The sequence below is a fragment of the Oncorhynchus keta genome, chromosome 12 (assembly GCF_023373465.1).
Source record: "Oncorhynchus keta strain PuntledgeMale-10-30-2019 chromosome 12, Oket_V2, whole genome shotgun sequence".
In the NCBI taxonomy this organism is placed as follows: Eukaryota; Metazoa; Chordata; class Actinopteri; order Salmoniformes; family Salmonidae; genus Oncorhynchus; species Oncorhynchus keta.
The window spans coordinates 18647853-18663734 of record NC_068432.1 but is presented as its reverse complement, the minus strand read 5'-3'; the positions used below and the strand labels follow the sequence as shown (position 1 = coordinate 18663734).

At 45.9% G+C, this 15882-nt stretch overlaps 2 protein-coding genes across 45 annotated transcripts in view; one reads left to right on the top strand and one right to left on the bottom strand.

Moving 5' to 3' along the window:
• Positions 1–6654, top strand: part of LOC118391058 (myb-binding protein 1A-like protein) — an 18897-nt gene extending 12243 nt beyond the window's left edge. Inside the window, exons 17-26 of the mRNA XM_035782035.1 lie at positions 392–523; positions 768–941; positions 1443–1600; positions 3261–3477; positions 3622–3753; positions 3933–4001; positions 4226–4339; positions 4813–4917; positions 5002–5126; positions 5899–6654. Coding sequence (XP_035637928.1) covers positions 392–523; positions 768–941; positions 1443–1600; positions 3261–3477; positions 3622–3753; positions 3933–4001; positions 4226–4339; positions 4813–4917; positions 5002–5126; positions 5899–6208 — 1536 coding nt within the window. The 3' untranslated portion in view covers positions 6209–6654. The remainder of the gene's footprint in view (positions 1–391; positions 524–767; positions 942–1442; positions 1601–3260; positions 3478–3621; positions 3754–3932; positions 4002–4225; positions 4340–4812; positions 4918–5001; positions 5127–5898) is intronic.
• si:dkey-183i3.5 (uncharacterized protein LOC566445 homolog) lies at positions 6593–15882 on the bottom strand. 44 transcript variants are annotated; one of them, XR_008060753.1, is made up of 14 exons: positions 15117–15882; positions 13743–13954; positions 13152–13212; positions 12945–13040; positions 12011–12187; positions 9297–9422; positions 9019–9132; positions 8791–8897; positions 7979–8668; positions 7852–7947; positions 7758–7789; positions 7624–7719; positions 7464–7527; positions 7107–7432 (listed from the first exon to the last, which is right to left on the bottom strand). XR_008060753.1 is itself a non-coding variant. In XM_035783259.2 (10 exons), the coding sequence occupies exons 1-10, from the start codon at positions 15747–15749 to the stop codon at positions 6749–6751; spliced, it is 1956 nt and encodes a 651-aa protein (XP_035639152.2). In that variant the 5' UTR covers positions 15750–15882; the 3' UTR covers positions 6593–6748. The 44 variants fall into 44 exon arrangements, 1 of the variants encoding a protein (XP_035639152.2); XR_008060769.1 differs by having other exon boundaries at positions 8011–8668; XR_008060751.1 differs by lacking the exon at positions 7758–7789 and having other exon boundaries at positions 7821–7947.

Sequence of the window (15882 nt, the reverse complement as noted above, 5' to 3'; positions counted from 1 at the left end):
TCAATTGAAAGGTGTTGCGGTAAAACCATGTGCGGTTATTATGAGGACGACAGCATCTAATGCTGGCATCAACTTGGCTTTCTATACAAATCCTCCCATTACAAAAGGAACCTGGTTTTTGCACGCTTTCTCATGATAAAAACAGTGATGGAGAGATTCAAATGGTGAGAGTGAAGCTACCGCTATTCATGGCTTTATTATCACCATGTACGCATCCAGTTTATTTAGTCAGGCAAGTCCACTTTATTCTCCCATTAGAATGTAATAATAATTAGAATGAGCCCAAAAAATTGTTGCCTATATATTTTAGTTTGGTATTGTTTTGTGTCCAGTAACAGCTATTGCTTATATTTTTACTCTTCGTAAACATATGTATTACTTGCTTCTCCAGAATGAGGATGAGTCGGATGCATCAGACGACGACTCTGATGATGGTGAAGATGAGGCCATGGAGGAGGGGAGCGAGGTGGATCAGAACTTCCGCATTGAGCTGATGAAGGTCCTACAGAACCAGGGTGCTCTGGTAGGTGTCTTGTGATTGGTCTTTTATTCTAGCTCTGGGATTGTACTTTACTCTTATTTTTGAAGGTTTCACTTATAGTGCTCAAGATCTTTTTTTTTTTTTAAATGCATTTTGTGTTAAGTCGCTCTGGATAAGATTCTAGCAGTTTCATTGAAATCGGGGGGGTTCAAAAGCAGAGACATTAATACACAGCGCTGTTCTAGACATTTTAACTGGACCGGGTCTTTCTTGCTGCATGTCACAGGCCACTGAAGAGGATGGCAGCGATGGTGACGAGCTGGACGATGAAGCCATGATGAAGCTGGACGGCAGCATCGCAGGACTGTTCCTTGAACAGAAGAAGAAGATGCAGGCCAAGAAGGATGAGAAGGACAAGCTAAAAAAGGAAAAGACCCTCGTCAGAGACTTCAAGATCAAGGTATTCACATGACAAGATGACTATTTCCGTCTCGCCTGTTTGGATAGAGTTGTAAGTGTGAAAGCTGTGGTAGTCGGCGTGGCCAACCCAAAGTTTTCTTGGCCGCAGTGGCAAAATGTTGCTGTTTTGAAGCACATTTTGCCATGGCTTATGCTGTGTTGTTATGCTATCTGAGTGACTTAAACATGACAAAATCAATGGGGACCCCATGCAATGACAGTTTTGGAGAAAAACAATTCTCCCCGACTGTCTAGTTTTTATTTTGGTGATTGTTAGTTCTCAAAGATGATCTTGTAAAAAAAATAATTATAGCTCTCTCTTATCTTTCTTTGTAATTTATTATTTTTACATGGAGTGGTGGCAATGATTTCACTGCTAAATTAATATAGGTGAAACACTGTACTCTGGCAGTGCTATTTCTAACACTGCCTCTCTTGTTCTTCTGGTGATGGTCCCCCTATGTTCATGGGGTGCTGACCCTGGTCTTATGCTGTGTTCTAGGTGCTGGACCTGGTGGAGGTGTTCCTGGCCAGGCAGGGCAGCAGCCCTCTGGTGCTGGGCATGGTGGAGCCCCTGCTCAGCGTCATCGAGAGCGGCATGAGCTCCGAGAGCGACCAGCAGGAGCAGGACTTCCTCCGCAAGGCCGCAGACATCTTCAAGTACGTCATGCTAGTGCCTTTAGAGACAGACAGGCTCAGAAACATACCCACTACCTTCAGAAAGTATACACACCCCTTGATGTTTTTGTTGTTAAAAAATGGGATTTAATTATTTTTTGTTGTCAACAATCTACACAAAATACTCTGTCAAAGTGGAAGAAAAATTTGAACGTTTGTTAAAACATTTATGAAAAATAACACACTAATATATCTTGATTAGATCAGTATTCACCCCGAGTCAATACATTCGAATACGTTAGAGTCGCCTTTGGCAGCGACTACACAGCTTTCCAGGCCCTTTGAACAGTTACACAGACATTACACTCTCTAACTGTTTTAAAATCACCATTGGCCTCATGGTGAAATCCCTGAGTGATTTCCTTCCTCACCGGCAACTGAGTTAGGAAGGACGTCTGTTTCTTTGTCGTGACTGGGTGTATTGATACACCATCCAAAGTGTAATTAATAACATTACCATGCTCAAATGGGTATTAATTGTCTGCTTTTTTTTAACCTATCAACCAATAGATTCCGTTCTTTGCGAGGCATTGGGGAAAACTCCCTGGTCTTTGAATCTGTGTTTGAAATTCACTGCTCAACTGAGGGACCGTACAATTATGTGTAGGGTACAGAAATTAGGTAGTTTTTTAATTTAAAAAAAATCATGTTAAACACTTATTGCATACAGAGTAAGTCCATGTGGTTTGCACTCCTGAACTTCAGGCTTGCCATAACAAAGGGGTTGATTACTCAAGACATTTCAGCTTTTTATTAATTTGTAAACATTTTGAAAAACAGAATTATTCCACTTTGACATTATGGGATATTGTGTGTAGGCCAGTGACAAACAACAAAGCTATCAAGGCAAAGGGTGGCTACTTTGAATAATCGTAAATATATTTTGATTTAACACTTTTTTTGGTTACTGCATGATTTCATAGTTTTGATGTCTTCACTATTATTCTACAACGTAGAAAATAGTAAAAATAAAGAAAAACCCTTAAATGAGTAGGTGTGTCCAAACTTTTGACTGGTATGTTTTATGAGTAGGCCATGACCCTAGGATGGCAACAAATACATTCTAAGTGGTATTTCTCCATTCTGATTTGATTTATATTCAACCATACTAGGACAAAACTGACAGTGAAGTAGGGCAATTTGTAAAACTTTTTATTTATGTAGTACTGTATCAAAATACCTTTTTCTCAACGGTATTGTAAAAATCCATAACGGAATACCTTAAAAGACGATATCGCCCAGCCCAATGTGTCATGACGGCTCTATCATCTCTCCATGCCAAAAACATTGGGGGAGCTCTCCGCTGTTGCCACGGCAACCTCCTTCCTCAAATACTTTCATTGTGCTCCCAAATGTGTTTTGTTCCACATTTTTCAATTTAGGAACACATGTACTCTTGAAAACTTGATTGCTAACATTTTGGGGTGGAGTTTTCCTTTAATACTGAAAACACCTCGCAATGTATTAGAGATGTGAGACAGGATTTGTGCTTTACTTCTCTTTATGCACCTCGAAAGAACAACTTGTCATATGCAGGTGCATTCTTTCTGGGGAGACAGATTATCATGTTATGTCAACAGTTTCCAGTATTGTTCTGCCACACTGATCAGTCAACGTCACCCTCGTCCTCTCCTACTCCCAGGAACCAGCTGTGCCGGGCCAAGCAGTACTGTAAGACCGTAGGCGACAGACAGGGGGAGCTCCACGACCTGCTGGAGAAACTCATGACCAAAACCCAGAAGCTGTCTGACTCCTCAGTGTCACTCTACTTCTTCAGTGCATCTCTGTACCTGGTCAAGGTGCTGAGAGGGGGGGCGCCCGTGGCCTCAGCAGATGGCAAGACAACACCTTCTACTGAGGTAAGCCTCTTTACCTTTCAGAGTTGACTACAGTGACAATTGTTCCTTAACCAACCCTTAGCATTCAACCTTAATGTACGCCAAGTATTTACTATTAGTGCATCTTTTATATGAAACCAACCTGCTGAAATCTCGGCGTTGCAGCTGAGGTTCATGGGTAACGTGGACGTGGAGAGGGTGTCGGCCATCTTTAACGGGGCCCTCTGCTCCTTCATGACGCGCAGGAAAAGCCCTCTGTCAGGCCTAATGTTTGTCGACCTCTTCACCCGCTTCCCTGTGAGTTAACAACAACTGCATCCACACTGCTCTCTATTGATTCAAATTACTGCATAAATACGTTGTTGTTTCCTCTTGTTGCTCTGTGCTTTCTAGAATCCCCACAACTAGTGTTAAGAAGTCTGTTGGCTGGTGTAACATGATGCTGTTGGAGGTTGATTATCTTGTGTTGTGTGTAGGTTCTGTGTGTGAACCTGTTGGTGACCGCAGTGGAACACATCACAACAGGAGTCAGAGAACACCAACAGGTGAGACTAGCAGGCTCCACCTCAACAATTACCAGTAAAAAGAAGCATCTGACCCTGGACCAGTAGTTAGGTTCAACTTCTACCAACTCTAGTTTTAATACAGTGATGACGGACCACACTCTTCCCAGCCAATGATCCTTTCAGACTGACGGTAAATACCACTGATCTGCACAAAATCATCTTCCTATTGAGTGTTTCATTTTGTATGCGTGTGTGTTCCACAGAGCCAGGCCAGTGCCATGGTGCTGCGGGGGCTGCAGAGCAGGGAGGTACAGCAGCTGTTAGCAGGCAACCCCTGGGCAGGGCTGCTTCAGCAGGCGGTGGGCCATGTGGCAGCGGTAGGCATCAAACACCTCACCCAAGCTTAGACATCAGAGAACATGTCACTGTGTGAGACACCACAGGAATCAATCTCTATATCACATCATTACTGCAAAAGCATGGGAAAAATCATATTGTGGTAAATTGGGACCATAGTGTGTGGGGCCCTCCCTGTTCTTTTCCATTATTATTTTAGGATGTGCATCACAGGAGGCTGCTGAGGGGAGGACAGCTCATAATAATGGCGTGCTATCAAACACATTGAAAACATGTTTGATACCATTCCATTGATGCCATTACTATGAGCCCGTCCTCCCCAATTAAGGTGCCGCCTGGGATGTGCGTACGACCCCAAACTCTTCAAAAGCATGTTACATTAAAAACGGATCAACTTTAACCTCTAGGTTTGACTTGGATGATACTGTACATTACCCATCTCTCCCTGGAGCTGCTGATTTGTTACTGATATGGTTGTGGATGTTCTCCTCAGAGTCTGGAGACTGTAGTTGAGACTGGTAAGAACAAGGTGGTCCAGGAGAAGTTGGTCAAAGCCCTGGAGCTCGGTCTCTTCCTGGTCAAAACTGTCAACCAGCAGGTAAAGCAATTTATCCCTTTAATACCCCCCCATCATTTGTCTTTCCAGATTCTTTAACCTACTTTTGTCTCCTGTGTTTTACAGAAGCTGTCTGTGGATCTGGAGCCCCTCAAAAAGGTTCTTCAGTCCATGAGAGAGGTTCTGGGCTTCAGGAAGACTGGACAGATGGAGGACACCTACTGGGCTGTTATGAAACATTTTGGAGTCACGTGAGTAACTCTGCCACATGCTTACTGTTACAGTGTCATGTCATTGGGAAATAATTGTACCAACAACACTCATATCATTGAGACCTACTGAATATGTCAGCTATTTTGGGGGGGATGAGTACTGTTGAAACTTAGAGCATTTCCACTATTTCAGATAATTGGTAAGAGAACTGCTGTGCCAGTATGCCAACAGAGCAGCTTGGCTAGTGGTTCTCAACCTGTTTGGGGCCGGAGACCCAATTCATAAAGGACTCCCTCATAATTAAAACACAACTGGAGTGAGATACAAGGAGTTGTACTACTTCGGCAGTGCATGGTCAGACAAACCAAGTCTCGGGCCCTGGGAAGAAACATTTTAAAAGCCCGGCTCTTGGCATCGGAGAGAATGTTGCAGATTAAGCTAATTTCCTGCAGTTCTACATGTTTTGTCATGGGGAAGAGATTCTGTTCAGCTTTAAAGCAAGTATCCTGCCATGAGGCAGCGAGAGAACTTTGCCATTTTAAATGCACTGTGATTTATGTTAAAAAATAAACATTTTGGGGGAATTACAGACCTATTGATACCAATATCCCTGTGTGCCTCCCAGGCAGACCATGGTTAGGAACACAAACTGTATATTAATAATATTGTACTCTATTCCACAGATCCACAGACAATGTTTAATCTGTTAGTAATATTCATTAAAGAGATTACATTCTATATATTTAGAGGTGGACACCACTTTGAAAATACCTGCTTTAATACCATGTTTTGTGGCTCCACCTTTAACAGAAAGCCCAAAAGGGACAGAACCAGGAAAACCAAAGACCAGGCTGAGCTGACCGCTCCAAAGAAGAAGAAAGGATTCCTGCCCGAGACCAAGAAGAGAAAGAACCGCAAGAAGCAACTGCCTGTCTCTGAGCAGGGGGCAGCAGATGCCAACTCAGTCCCCTTGGGGAAACCAGAGGGAGGAAAGAAGAAAAGAAACAAAATCAAGAGGAAACTACCAGGAGGAGGAGAGACACCTGGACAGGGTCTGACCAAGAAGGCCAAGACGACACAGCCTGAAGGCAAACAGAAGAAGGGAGGCAGAGGAGAATAAAGTGGACTATATGTGTGTACTTAGGCCAGAGAGAGAGCCTGTGGTTGTGAAGATGGGGTCTCATGCTCTGGTTTTGTAACTTTGCTCTACGAAGAGCTCCTATTGATATCCTTTTCATACAAAGGAAGGGTGAGGTTTGTTTGTGGCCTTAGGCTGTATGTTCCCTTTGCGTCCCAACACACCAGTGTGAATCTTATGCAAAATTCTGGAGTGTTCATAAGCCTCTGAACTGATAAGTAGTCAAATAATAATTGGTCATTGCTTTGTCTATGCGCCATTTTCCTTGCATGCGTTCTCTGTGAACAAGGGAGCATAGTCGGCTTGAATCCAGGCCTTGGGGATTATGCTAGTAGACCTCAAGCCTATTGAATGTGTTGCACATGGTGAAATAACACTGCTTTTATTGATATTAAACATGTTACATTATGGCACGTCACACAACAGAATCTGAGACTGTTGATCTTTCTTAGTAATTCTGCCAAAACAGGGTTCCATCTCAATGTAGGCAGATGGAGATTCTCTGGTTGGTCCGGTTTGTCCTCAGTACACTGTTGAAGAGACTGGAAGGAAAAGAGTGGTCCAATGAGGAATTGTCTGCGTTGCACCCACAGAGAAACTCATCTGTCCCATTAGTCTTTTTTTAAATATAACCTTTACCTTGGCAAGCCGGTTAAGAACAAATTCTTACTTACAATGACAGCCTACCAAAAGGCCACGGGATTAAAAATACATGACCTAAGGCAACTGCCAACACCATTGAGGCAATCCATTTTAAAATAGCACGATTGGCTGAGCCCTCCGCCAATGAAGTTGGAAGTCCCATTATCTATGGTTGAATCTCAGAAGGTAAAGGGACAATACACTCCCAAGTTTAACTTCTTTTTAGACCTCTCTGATGAGTCCATGTCCCAAGCAATAAGTTGTGTAGACCCTGCTATTTAATGTATTATTTTAACCTTTATTTAACTAAGCAAGTCAGTTAAGAATAAATTCTTATTTTCAATGATGGGTTAACTGCCTTGTTCAGGGGCAGAACGACAGATTTTTATCTTGCCACCTTTCGGTTACTCGTCCAACGCTCAAACCACTAGGCTACCTGCCGCCCCTCCACTCAAACCACTAGGCTACCTGCCGCCCCTCCACTCAAACCACTAGGCTACCTGCCGCCCCTCCACTCAAACCACTAGGCTACCTGCCGCCCCTCCACTCAAACCACTAGGCTACCTGCCGCCCTCCACTCAAACCACTAGGCTACCTGCCGCCCCTCCACTCAAACCACTAGGCTACCTGCCGCCCCTCCACTCAAACCACTAGGCTACCTGCCGCCCCTCCACTCAAACCACTAGACTACCTGCCGCCCCTCCACTCAAACCACTAGGCTACCTGCCGTCCCTCCACTCAAACCACTAGGCTACCTGCCGCCCCTCCACTCAAACCACTAGGCTACCTGCCGCCCCTCCACTCAAACCACTAGGCTACCTGCCGCCCCTCCACTCAAACCACTAGGCTACCTGCCGCCCCCGCCCCTCCACTCAAACCACTAGGCTACCTGCCGCCCCTCCACTCAAACCACTAGGCTACCTGCCGCCCTCCACTCAAACCACTAGGCTACCTGCCGCCCCTCCACTCAAACCACTAGCTACCTGCCGCCCCTCCACTCAAACCACTAGGCTACCTGCCGCCCCTCCACTCAAACCACTAGGCTACCTGCCGCCCCTCCACTCAAACCACTAGGCTACCTGCCGCCCTCCACTCAAACCACTAGGCTACCTGCCGCCCCTCCACTCAAACCACTAGGCTACCTGCCGCCCCTCCACTCAAACCACTAGGCTACCTGCCGCCCCAACCCAAAGAAATTCAAAGACACGTACAACAAATCTGGAAATACCATGGTGCTTTTCCATTCATTTTAGCTTGTGGATGGCCTGTGACATGGACTTATCTTGGGAGTGTGATATTCCTTTAAGATGGCGCCAGTAATAGTATTGTTTTAAAGGAGGCATTACAGATAAAAGTAAAACTAGTTCATAGAGATGGGAGCTGTACTCACGTCCACTGCTGCTCAGGCTGGATGACATGTAGCTGCTCCCGCCGCCGAAGGACCCCCCGCCTCCGTAGGATCCCCCACCTCCGAAAGACCCTCCACCTCCTCCTAACCCCAGACCTCCTCCAAAACCTCCAAAGCCACTGCCCAGACCCCCTCCAAAGCCACCTCCTAGGCCTCCGCCCATTCTGTAGCCACCGCCCAGACCCATGCCGCCGCCGCCGCCTCCTCCTCCTCCTCCCAGACCCATGCCGCCGCCTCCTCCTCCTCCTCCTCCCAGACCCATGCCGCCGCCTCCTCCTCCCAGACCCATGCCGCCGCCGCCTCCTCCCAGGGCCAGGGCCAGGCCAGCCCCACCTCCCCCTCCAATGGCAGTCTTAGACATGTGCACGGTCACGCCGCCTCCTGACCTCAGTCTGAAACCATATTCATCACAAATACATGACTATCATAGAGACGGGCGTAGAACTTCAGAGAGCGTCAATCAGCACTTATATGGGTGAACATCTGGATGATGTATGAGACCCTACTCTCTTACCTGCTCTCCTCGCTGTCCAGAAGCTTCTTGTATGCAGTGATCTCAACATCTAGAGACATTTTACTGGCCAGGAGTTCCTGGTACTCTTGACCATAGTGTGTTATTTGCTGTAAGAAGAGCATGATTCATGGGTTATGCTGCACCTAGAAACTGCACGTGAAAGTGGCTCATAGGAGTTGTATTTTTTACTGGTGTATACTTGTGGAGGACTCTGTACCCCATCCTTACCTTTCTGATGTCATCCAGCTGCAACTTGAGGGTCAGCACCTGCTCCTGATAGGTCTCTGTGTGGGAGCTGGAGTGGGACTCTGCCTCATCCACCTGAGATTCCATCTGGATGTTCTACAACGGGAGAGATCAGTCCTGCGTATTAAAACACTGTGGCGAGCATTAGGTTGTCAGGAGATAGGACTGGGATACTTACCCTCATACTGTCATTTATGAAATCAATGAAACATTTTCTTTGAGGCTGTATAATTTCAGGGTAGACAAGGTCATGTTCCTACCAGGGTCTTGAGTCTGTCGATCTCCCTCTGTACTGAGTCGATCTGCAGTTTGTACATGCGCAGCTCCTCTTTGGTTTGGGTCAGAGTCTGGGTACTGGGCTGGGACGTCATGGACATCATGGAGAGCTGGGGTTTGAAATAAGAAAAAGGTTACATTTTCATGGTGCCTTCACTAGTCTTAGTCTACGCAAACTTGAGAAATAAACATAAGATTTGGGGTTGGATGCTGGAAGGCAATGTAGGCTAAAATAGTGTATTCTGAGTGCAATGCTAAGAACATCCACTTGGGGGAGACTGCAACACAGATAGGAATGAGAGATAATGAATGTTGTACTGGTTCCAATGGTGTTTGCAAAACAGGTCATCATTTTTGCAACTAGTTATCGTTAGATAATGCCTGACAGACTTGAGATTATTATTATGTTAATGCAATATAAAGTTGATGGACCAGTCAGGAAAGCTAAGGCCAGCTTCTTCAGGCAGAAGTTTGCATCCTGTAACTCCAACTCCAAAAGTTCTGGGACACTGTGAAGTCCATGGAGAACAAGAGCACCTCCTCCCAGCTGCCCACTGCACTGAGGCTAGGAAACACGGTCTCCACCGATAAATCCATGATTATCGAAAACTTCAATAAGCACTTCTCAACGGCTGGCCATGCCTTCCGCCTGGCTACTCCAACCTCGGCCAACAGCTCCGCCCCGTAGTTCCTCACCCAAGCCTCTCCAGGTTCTCCTTTACCCAAATCCAGATAGCAGATGTTCTGAAAGAGCTGCAAAACCTGGACCCGTACAAATCAGCTGGGCTTGATAATCTGGACCCGCTATTTCTGAAACTATCTGCCGCCATTGTCGCAACCCCTATTACCAGCCTGTTCAACCTCTCTTTCATATCGTCTGAGATCCCCAAGGATTGAAAAGCTGCCGCAGTCATCCCCTCTTCAAAGGGGGAGACACCCTGGACCCAAACTGCTATAGACCTATATCCATCCTGCCCTGCCTATCTAAGGTCTTTGAAAGCCAAGTCAACAAACAGGTCACTGACCATCTCGAATCCCACCGTACCTTCTCCGCTGTGCAATCTGGTTTCCGAGCCGGTCACGGGTGCACCTCAGCCACACTCAAGGTACTAAATGATATCATAACCGCCATCGATAAAAGACAGTACTGTGCAGCCGTCTTCATCGACCTCGCCAAGGCTTTCGACTCTGTCAATCACCAAATTCTTATCGGCAGACTCAACAGCCTCGGTTTTTCGGATGACTGCCTTGCCTGGTTCACAATTACTTTGCAGACAGAGTTCAGTGTGTCAAATCGGAGGGCATGCTGTCCGGTCCTCTGGCAGTCTCTATGGGGGTGCCACAGGGTTCAATTCTCGGGCCGACTCTTTTCTCTGTATATATCAATGATGTTGCTCTTGCTGCGGGCGATTCCCTGATCCACCTCTACGCAGACGACACCATTCTATATACTTTCGGCCCGTCATTGGACACTGTGCTATCCAACCTCCAAACGAGCTTCAATGCCATACAGCACTCCTTCCGTGGCCTCCAACTGCTCCTAAACGCGAGTAAAACCAAATGCATGCTTTTCAACCGATCGCTGCCTGCACCCGCATGCCCGACTAGCATCACCACCCTGGATGGTTCCAACCTTGAATATGTGGACATCTATAAGTACCTAGGTGTCTGGCTAGACTGCAAACTCTCCTTCCAGACTCACATCAAACATCTCCAATCAAAAATCAAATCCAGAGTCGGCTTTCTATTCCGCAACAAAGCCTCCTTCACTCACGCTGCCAAGCTTACCCTAGTAAAACTGACTATCCTACCGATCCTCGACTTCGGCGAATCTACAAAATGGCTTCCAACACTCTACTCAGCAAACTGGATGCAGTCTATCACAGTGCCATCCGTTTTGTCACTAAAGCACCTTATACCACCCACCACTGCGACTTGTATGCTCTAGTCGGCTGGCCCTCACTACATATTCGTTAGACCCACTGGCTCCAGGTCATCTACAAGTCCATGCTAGGTAAAGCTCCGCCTTATCTCAGTTCACTGGTCACGATGGCAACACCCATCCGTGGCACGCGCTCCAGCAGGTGTATCTCACTGATCATCCCTAAAGCCAACACCTCATTTGGCCGCCTTTCGTTCCAGTACTCTGCTGCCTGTGACTGGAACGAATTGCAAAAAAATCGCTGATTGGAGACTTTTATCTCCCTCACCAACTTCAAACATCAGCTATCCGAGCAGCTAACCGATCGCTGCAGCTGTACATAGTCTATTGGTAAATAGCTCACCCTTTTTCACCTACCTCATTCCCATACTGTTTTTATACTGTTTTTATTTATTTACTTTTCTGCTCTTTTGCACACCAACATCTCTACCTGTACATGCCCATCTGATCATTTATCACCAGTGTTAATCTGCAAAATTGTATTATTCGCCTACCTCCTCATGCCTTTTGCACACATTGTATATAGACTGCCCATTTTTTCTACTGTGTTATTGACTTGCTAAATTGTTTACTCCATGTGTAACTCTGTGTTGTCTGTTCACACTGCTATGCTTTATCTTGGCCAGGTCGCAGTTGCAAATGAGAACTTGTTCTCAACTAGCCTACCTGGTTAAATAAAGGTGAAATAAAAAAATAAAAAATAGACTGGTTGACAAAATGCAGACTAGATACTGTCGGTCGCTGAAGGGTACATACACTGTCCTGCACAGAAACAAGGGCGTCCTGCTTGCTGCGCTGGGCCAGGGCTTCATAGTGGGACTTGACGTCCGACAGGGCAGAGGTCAGGTCCTGGGCTTGGGCTGCGTTGTCCACCGAGATGGAGAAGGCTGACCTCACACTGCCCGTCATGATGTTCCTCACCTCCTTCACTTTCTACAACACAAAGCAAATGTGTTATGTCTAATGTCCAATTGTTTTAGTCTTCCTTGTAGCTATGGCAACATAATACAGCTTTTAAAATATGCGTAGTACTGTGTTGAGACTCACAATTGAACTCTGAAAACTCTGAAAACACAACATCTGTTGGGCATGTTGCCTCTATTTGAACACTTTCCAATAGCGCTTTGGTAAATGTACCCTACTCTTTGATCCCCATATATACTATAATCTACTGCAACCGTGTTGTTAGAATAATAGGCCCACATTGTCCCTCCTGTGTTCCAATTATGCAATTTACGATACTGAGAGAGTCACAGGATGTGTAATGTGAATCCATAATGTTGTGAACACTTATGAAAGGTCTGGTTCTGCAGCAGTGATCATCTGGGTGATTTTAGTGAGCGAGAGAGAGAGAAGCAGTAGTGCTTAGTGTTGAGTGCTGACTGTCAGCTTGTCTGAATCTCCATAATTGATGGGGAGACATTTTAATGCAGCGCCTGGGCAAGGGATCATCTCCAGAGGGTTCAGGGAGGAAGGCTTTTACTGGTGGAGTACAGGAGCAGACAAGGAACAGTGCATATGTACAATTCTAATACAAATGTGAACCAAGGGGGGGGACGTTTACAATTTTTCATGTTTGCTCATTTTATAGAGCCTAAATGTGCACTGAACACCTCTCCCCTTGGTTCAACCCCTCCCCGCAAGTTCAGCAAGAATTTTCCAGTAAAAGACTTTGTCATCATGTACTCACAGCATCATACACCTGCTTTGAGAGACCAATCTGATCTTCCAGTCCGCCAATGTTGGTTTGAAGCTCAAAAATGCTCATGTAGAGATTGTCTACCTCCTGTTAAAGCATGGGAGTGGTGGTTTTGGTAGCCATAACAGAATGTTATTCATTATTTCAATAGTTTGAATAATCCTTTGGTAGTTTGATAACACTATGATGTATCCATACCTCTTTTAATGTGGTCCAGTCCATCTCTAATGACTTGGTTTGGACAGTCTCCTCCTCAAACCTTTCAATATAAAACCAATAGAAGGTTTTGTCAAATGTATGCATCAGCTTTCATATCATCGATGTCTACAATTCTGCTTCGTGAGTTTTTAAAGGGTAATATATTGTGTACTCGGGTGAAACAAATGTGGGTATTTGTTATTATTTTTTCGCAGCATCAATTGAATGTCAAGCTGTGTGTTGGTAGGATGCAGATTCTCTTCAGATCAAAGGCTCAAGAATCTGCTGCTGGATTTTGCTCCAACTGAGCATTAAATGCATTGATCTGCTGAGGTAATTATAAAGCAAAGTCACCACATCTACACGAGGCTGAGAGCTTTCTCTCTTCAGGCCTGGTGCAGCAGACAGATTAGTGACTAACACTAGACCCACACTTTATGATACTGTGTTGTAGATTCACTGTAATGTGTTGTGGATTCACTGTAAGGTATTGGGGGGAAACTTAACTTTACTGTATTGCGTATTATAGGGTCAATGTTTATTTCATTATGGTGCCACTTTTGTGAGGTAATCTACCCTAACCCCACCCACCTGCTCTGGACATCTTCGATGATGCTCTTGTAGTGCTCAATCTCAGCAACAATGGCCTCCTTGGTGGCAGACAGGCCATCAATCTGGATCTTGTAGGTACCGATGGCAGAGGTGAGCAGGATGGAGGTGTTGGCAGGGCCGCTCTGGTCCGGGTTGGTGAACATGGCGATCTTGGCCCTCAACACAGCGTTGGTCTGCTCCAGAGAGCGAGCCTGGGGACCACAGACCATGAGAGAGAACGAGAGAGGCCAGATCGATGAATACACTACACAAATAGATTTCTATTGGGTTTACAACATAGAAATACAGTCTGTTGTTCCTCTCCAAGAATGGGTCTGAATTTCAATGAGCTTGATTGATATTGATGTTCAGAACATTCTAATGGGCTGTTCTTTTTTATTTTATTTAGATCAAAACATTAGGAACACTGATCTTTCCATGACAGACTGACCAGGTGAAAGCTATGATCCCTTATTGATGTCGCTTGTTAAATCCACTTCAATCAGTGTAGATGACAGGGAGGAGACGGGTAAAGAATAATTTTTAAGCCTGAAACATTTCTGTGCCTTTGAATGGGGTACGGTAGTAGGTGCCCTGCACACCGGTTTGAGTGTGTCAAGAACTGCAACGTTGCTGGGTTTTTCACGCTCAACAGTTTCCCATCCGAATCAAGAATGGTCCACCACCCAAAGAACCTCATGCAAATTTGACACAACTGTGGGAAGCATTGGGTTTAACATGGGCCAGCATCCCAGTGGAACGCTTTCAACACCTTGTAGAGTCCATCCCCTAACAAATTGAGGGTGTTCTGAGGGCAAAGGGGGTGCAACTCAATATTACGAAGGTGTTCCTAATGTTTTGTACACTCGGTGTAGAACCAATACATGCATAATGTTTTTGCATGATAACAATGTTGACTGCCTACATGAGCATTGCTATCAATTTCAAAACCAGGACAATCTAAGACTATCCTCAACTGGTTTACGCACAAACATAAATTATGCATAGGTCAATCCACATCTGTAAGAGAAATCCACCTAGGCTATAAAATGTCACACCCTCAGAGGATGTTGATGGGTAGAGGATACTGATCAACATAATGTTAATTAATTTGTTCAAGCAGTAGTACATAGTTTAATTAATTTGGTTGTTTAAGCACCTGTACAAATATTGAGTTTACACATGGGACCATATTTATGCATGAATAAGAAGCATAGCTAATTACTGTATTCTTAAAGTGCACTTAAAATATTACTGAGATGGATTCAAATGAATGAAGCATAGTGGCTAAATACCAACATCAATTTTCACTGATTATTCATTATAGACATTAAAGATACTGCCTGTATGAAGAGTAATATTTTCATTACATACCTTGTCAATGAAGGTGGCAAACTTGTCATTGAGGACCTGCAGCTCCTCCTTCTCCTTTAGGCGGGTCACCTGGACTGTGTCGAGCGAGGGTAGCGAGGGATCGATGCTTGGCACAGGGCTGACACCCACGTCACCACCCACTGCAGTGGTGGAGCTCAGGAAAGACGGGTTGAAGCCATAGCCTCCGATCTTGAAGACCCGGCCACCCAAGCGAGCCCTGAGTGGGGCCACGCCAGCCCTGAATCCTGCTGCACTGACCCCTCCACCGCCGGCTCCTAGAGCCAGGGCACGTCCACCCATTCCCATCCCAAGACCTCCTCCGCCCCCCATCCCCAGGCCTCCCCCCATCCCAAAGCCTCCACCCATTCCCATCCCCAGGCCTCCTCCCATCCCCAGGCCTCCTCCCATCCCAAGGCCTCCACCCATTCCCATCCCCATGCCTAGCCCCATCCCTCCTCTCATACCGAGTCCTGCTCTTCCACCCCCGCCCATTCCAAGAGACCTGGAGAGGGCCATTCCAGCCCCTCCGCCGCCACCTCCACCGCTCCTGCCCCCAGAGAAGAGCCTGTTGCCCCCATAGGTCGCCCCAAACCTCACCGCCCCCCCACTGATTCTCAGGTTAGTCTCTGACATTTTAGCAGCAGCAGCAGCCTCAAAGCTGGGGTGTCCAAGCTCGGAGTGCTATAGTCACAGGCATACAGACTCCCAGGGTTTTATATACATTGGGCCCTGTAAGGGGGCAGTTGCCCTCCCTGGCTACCCATTC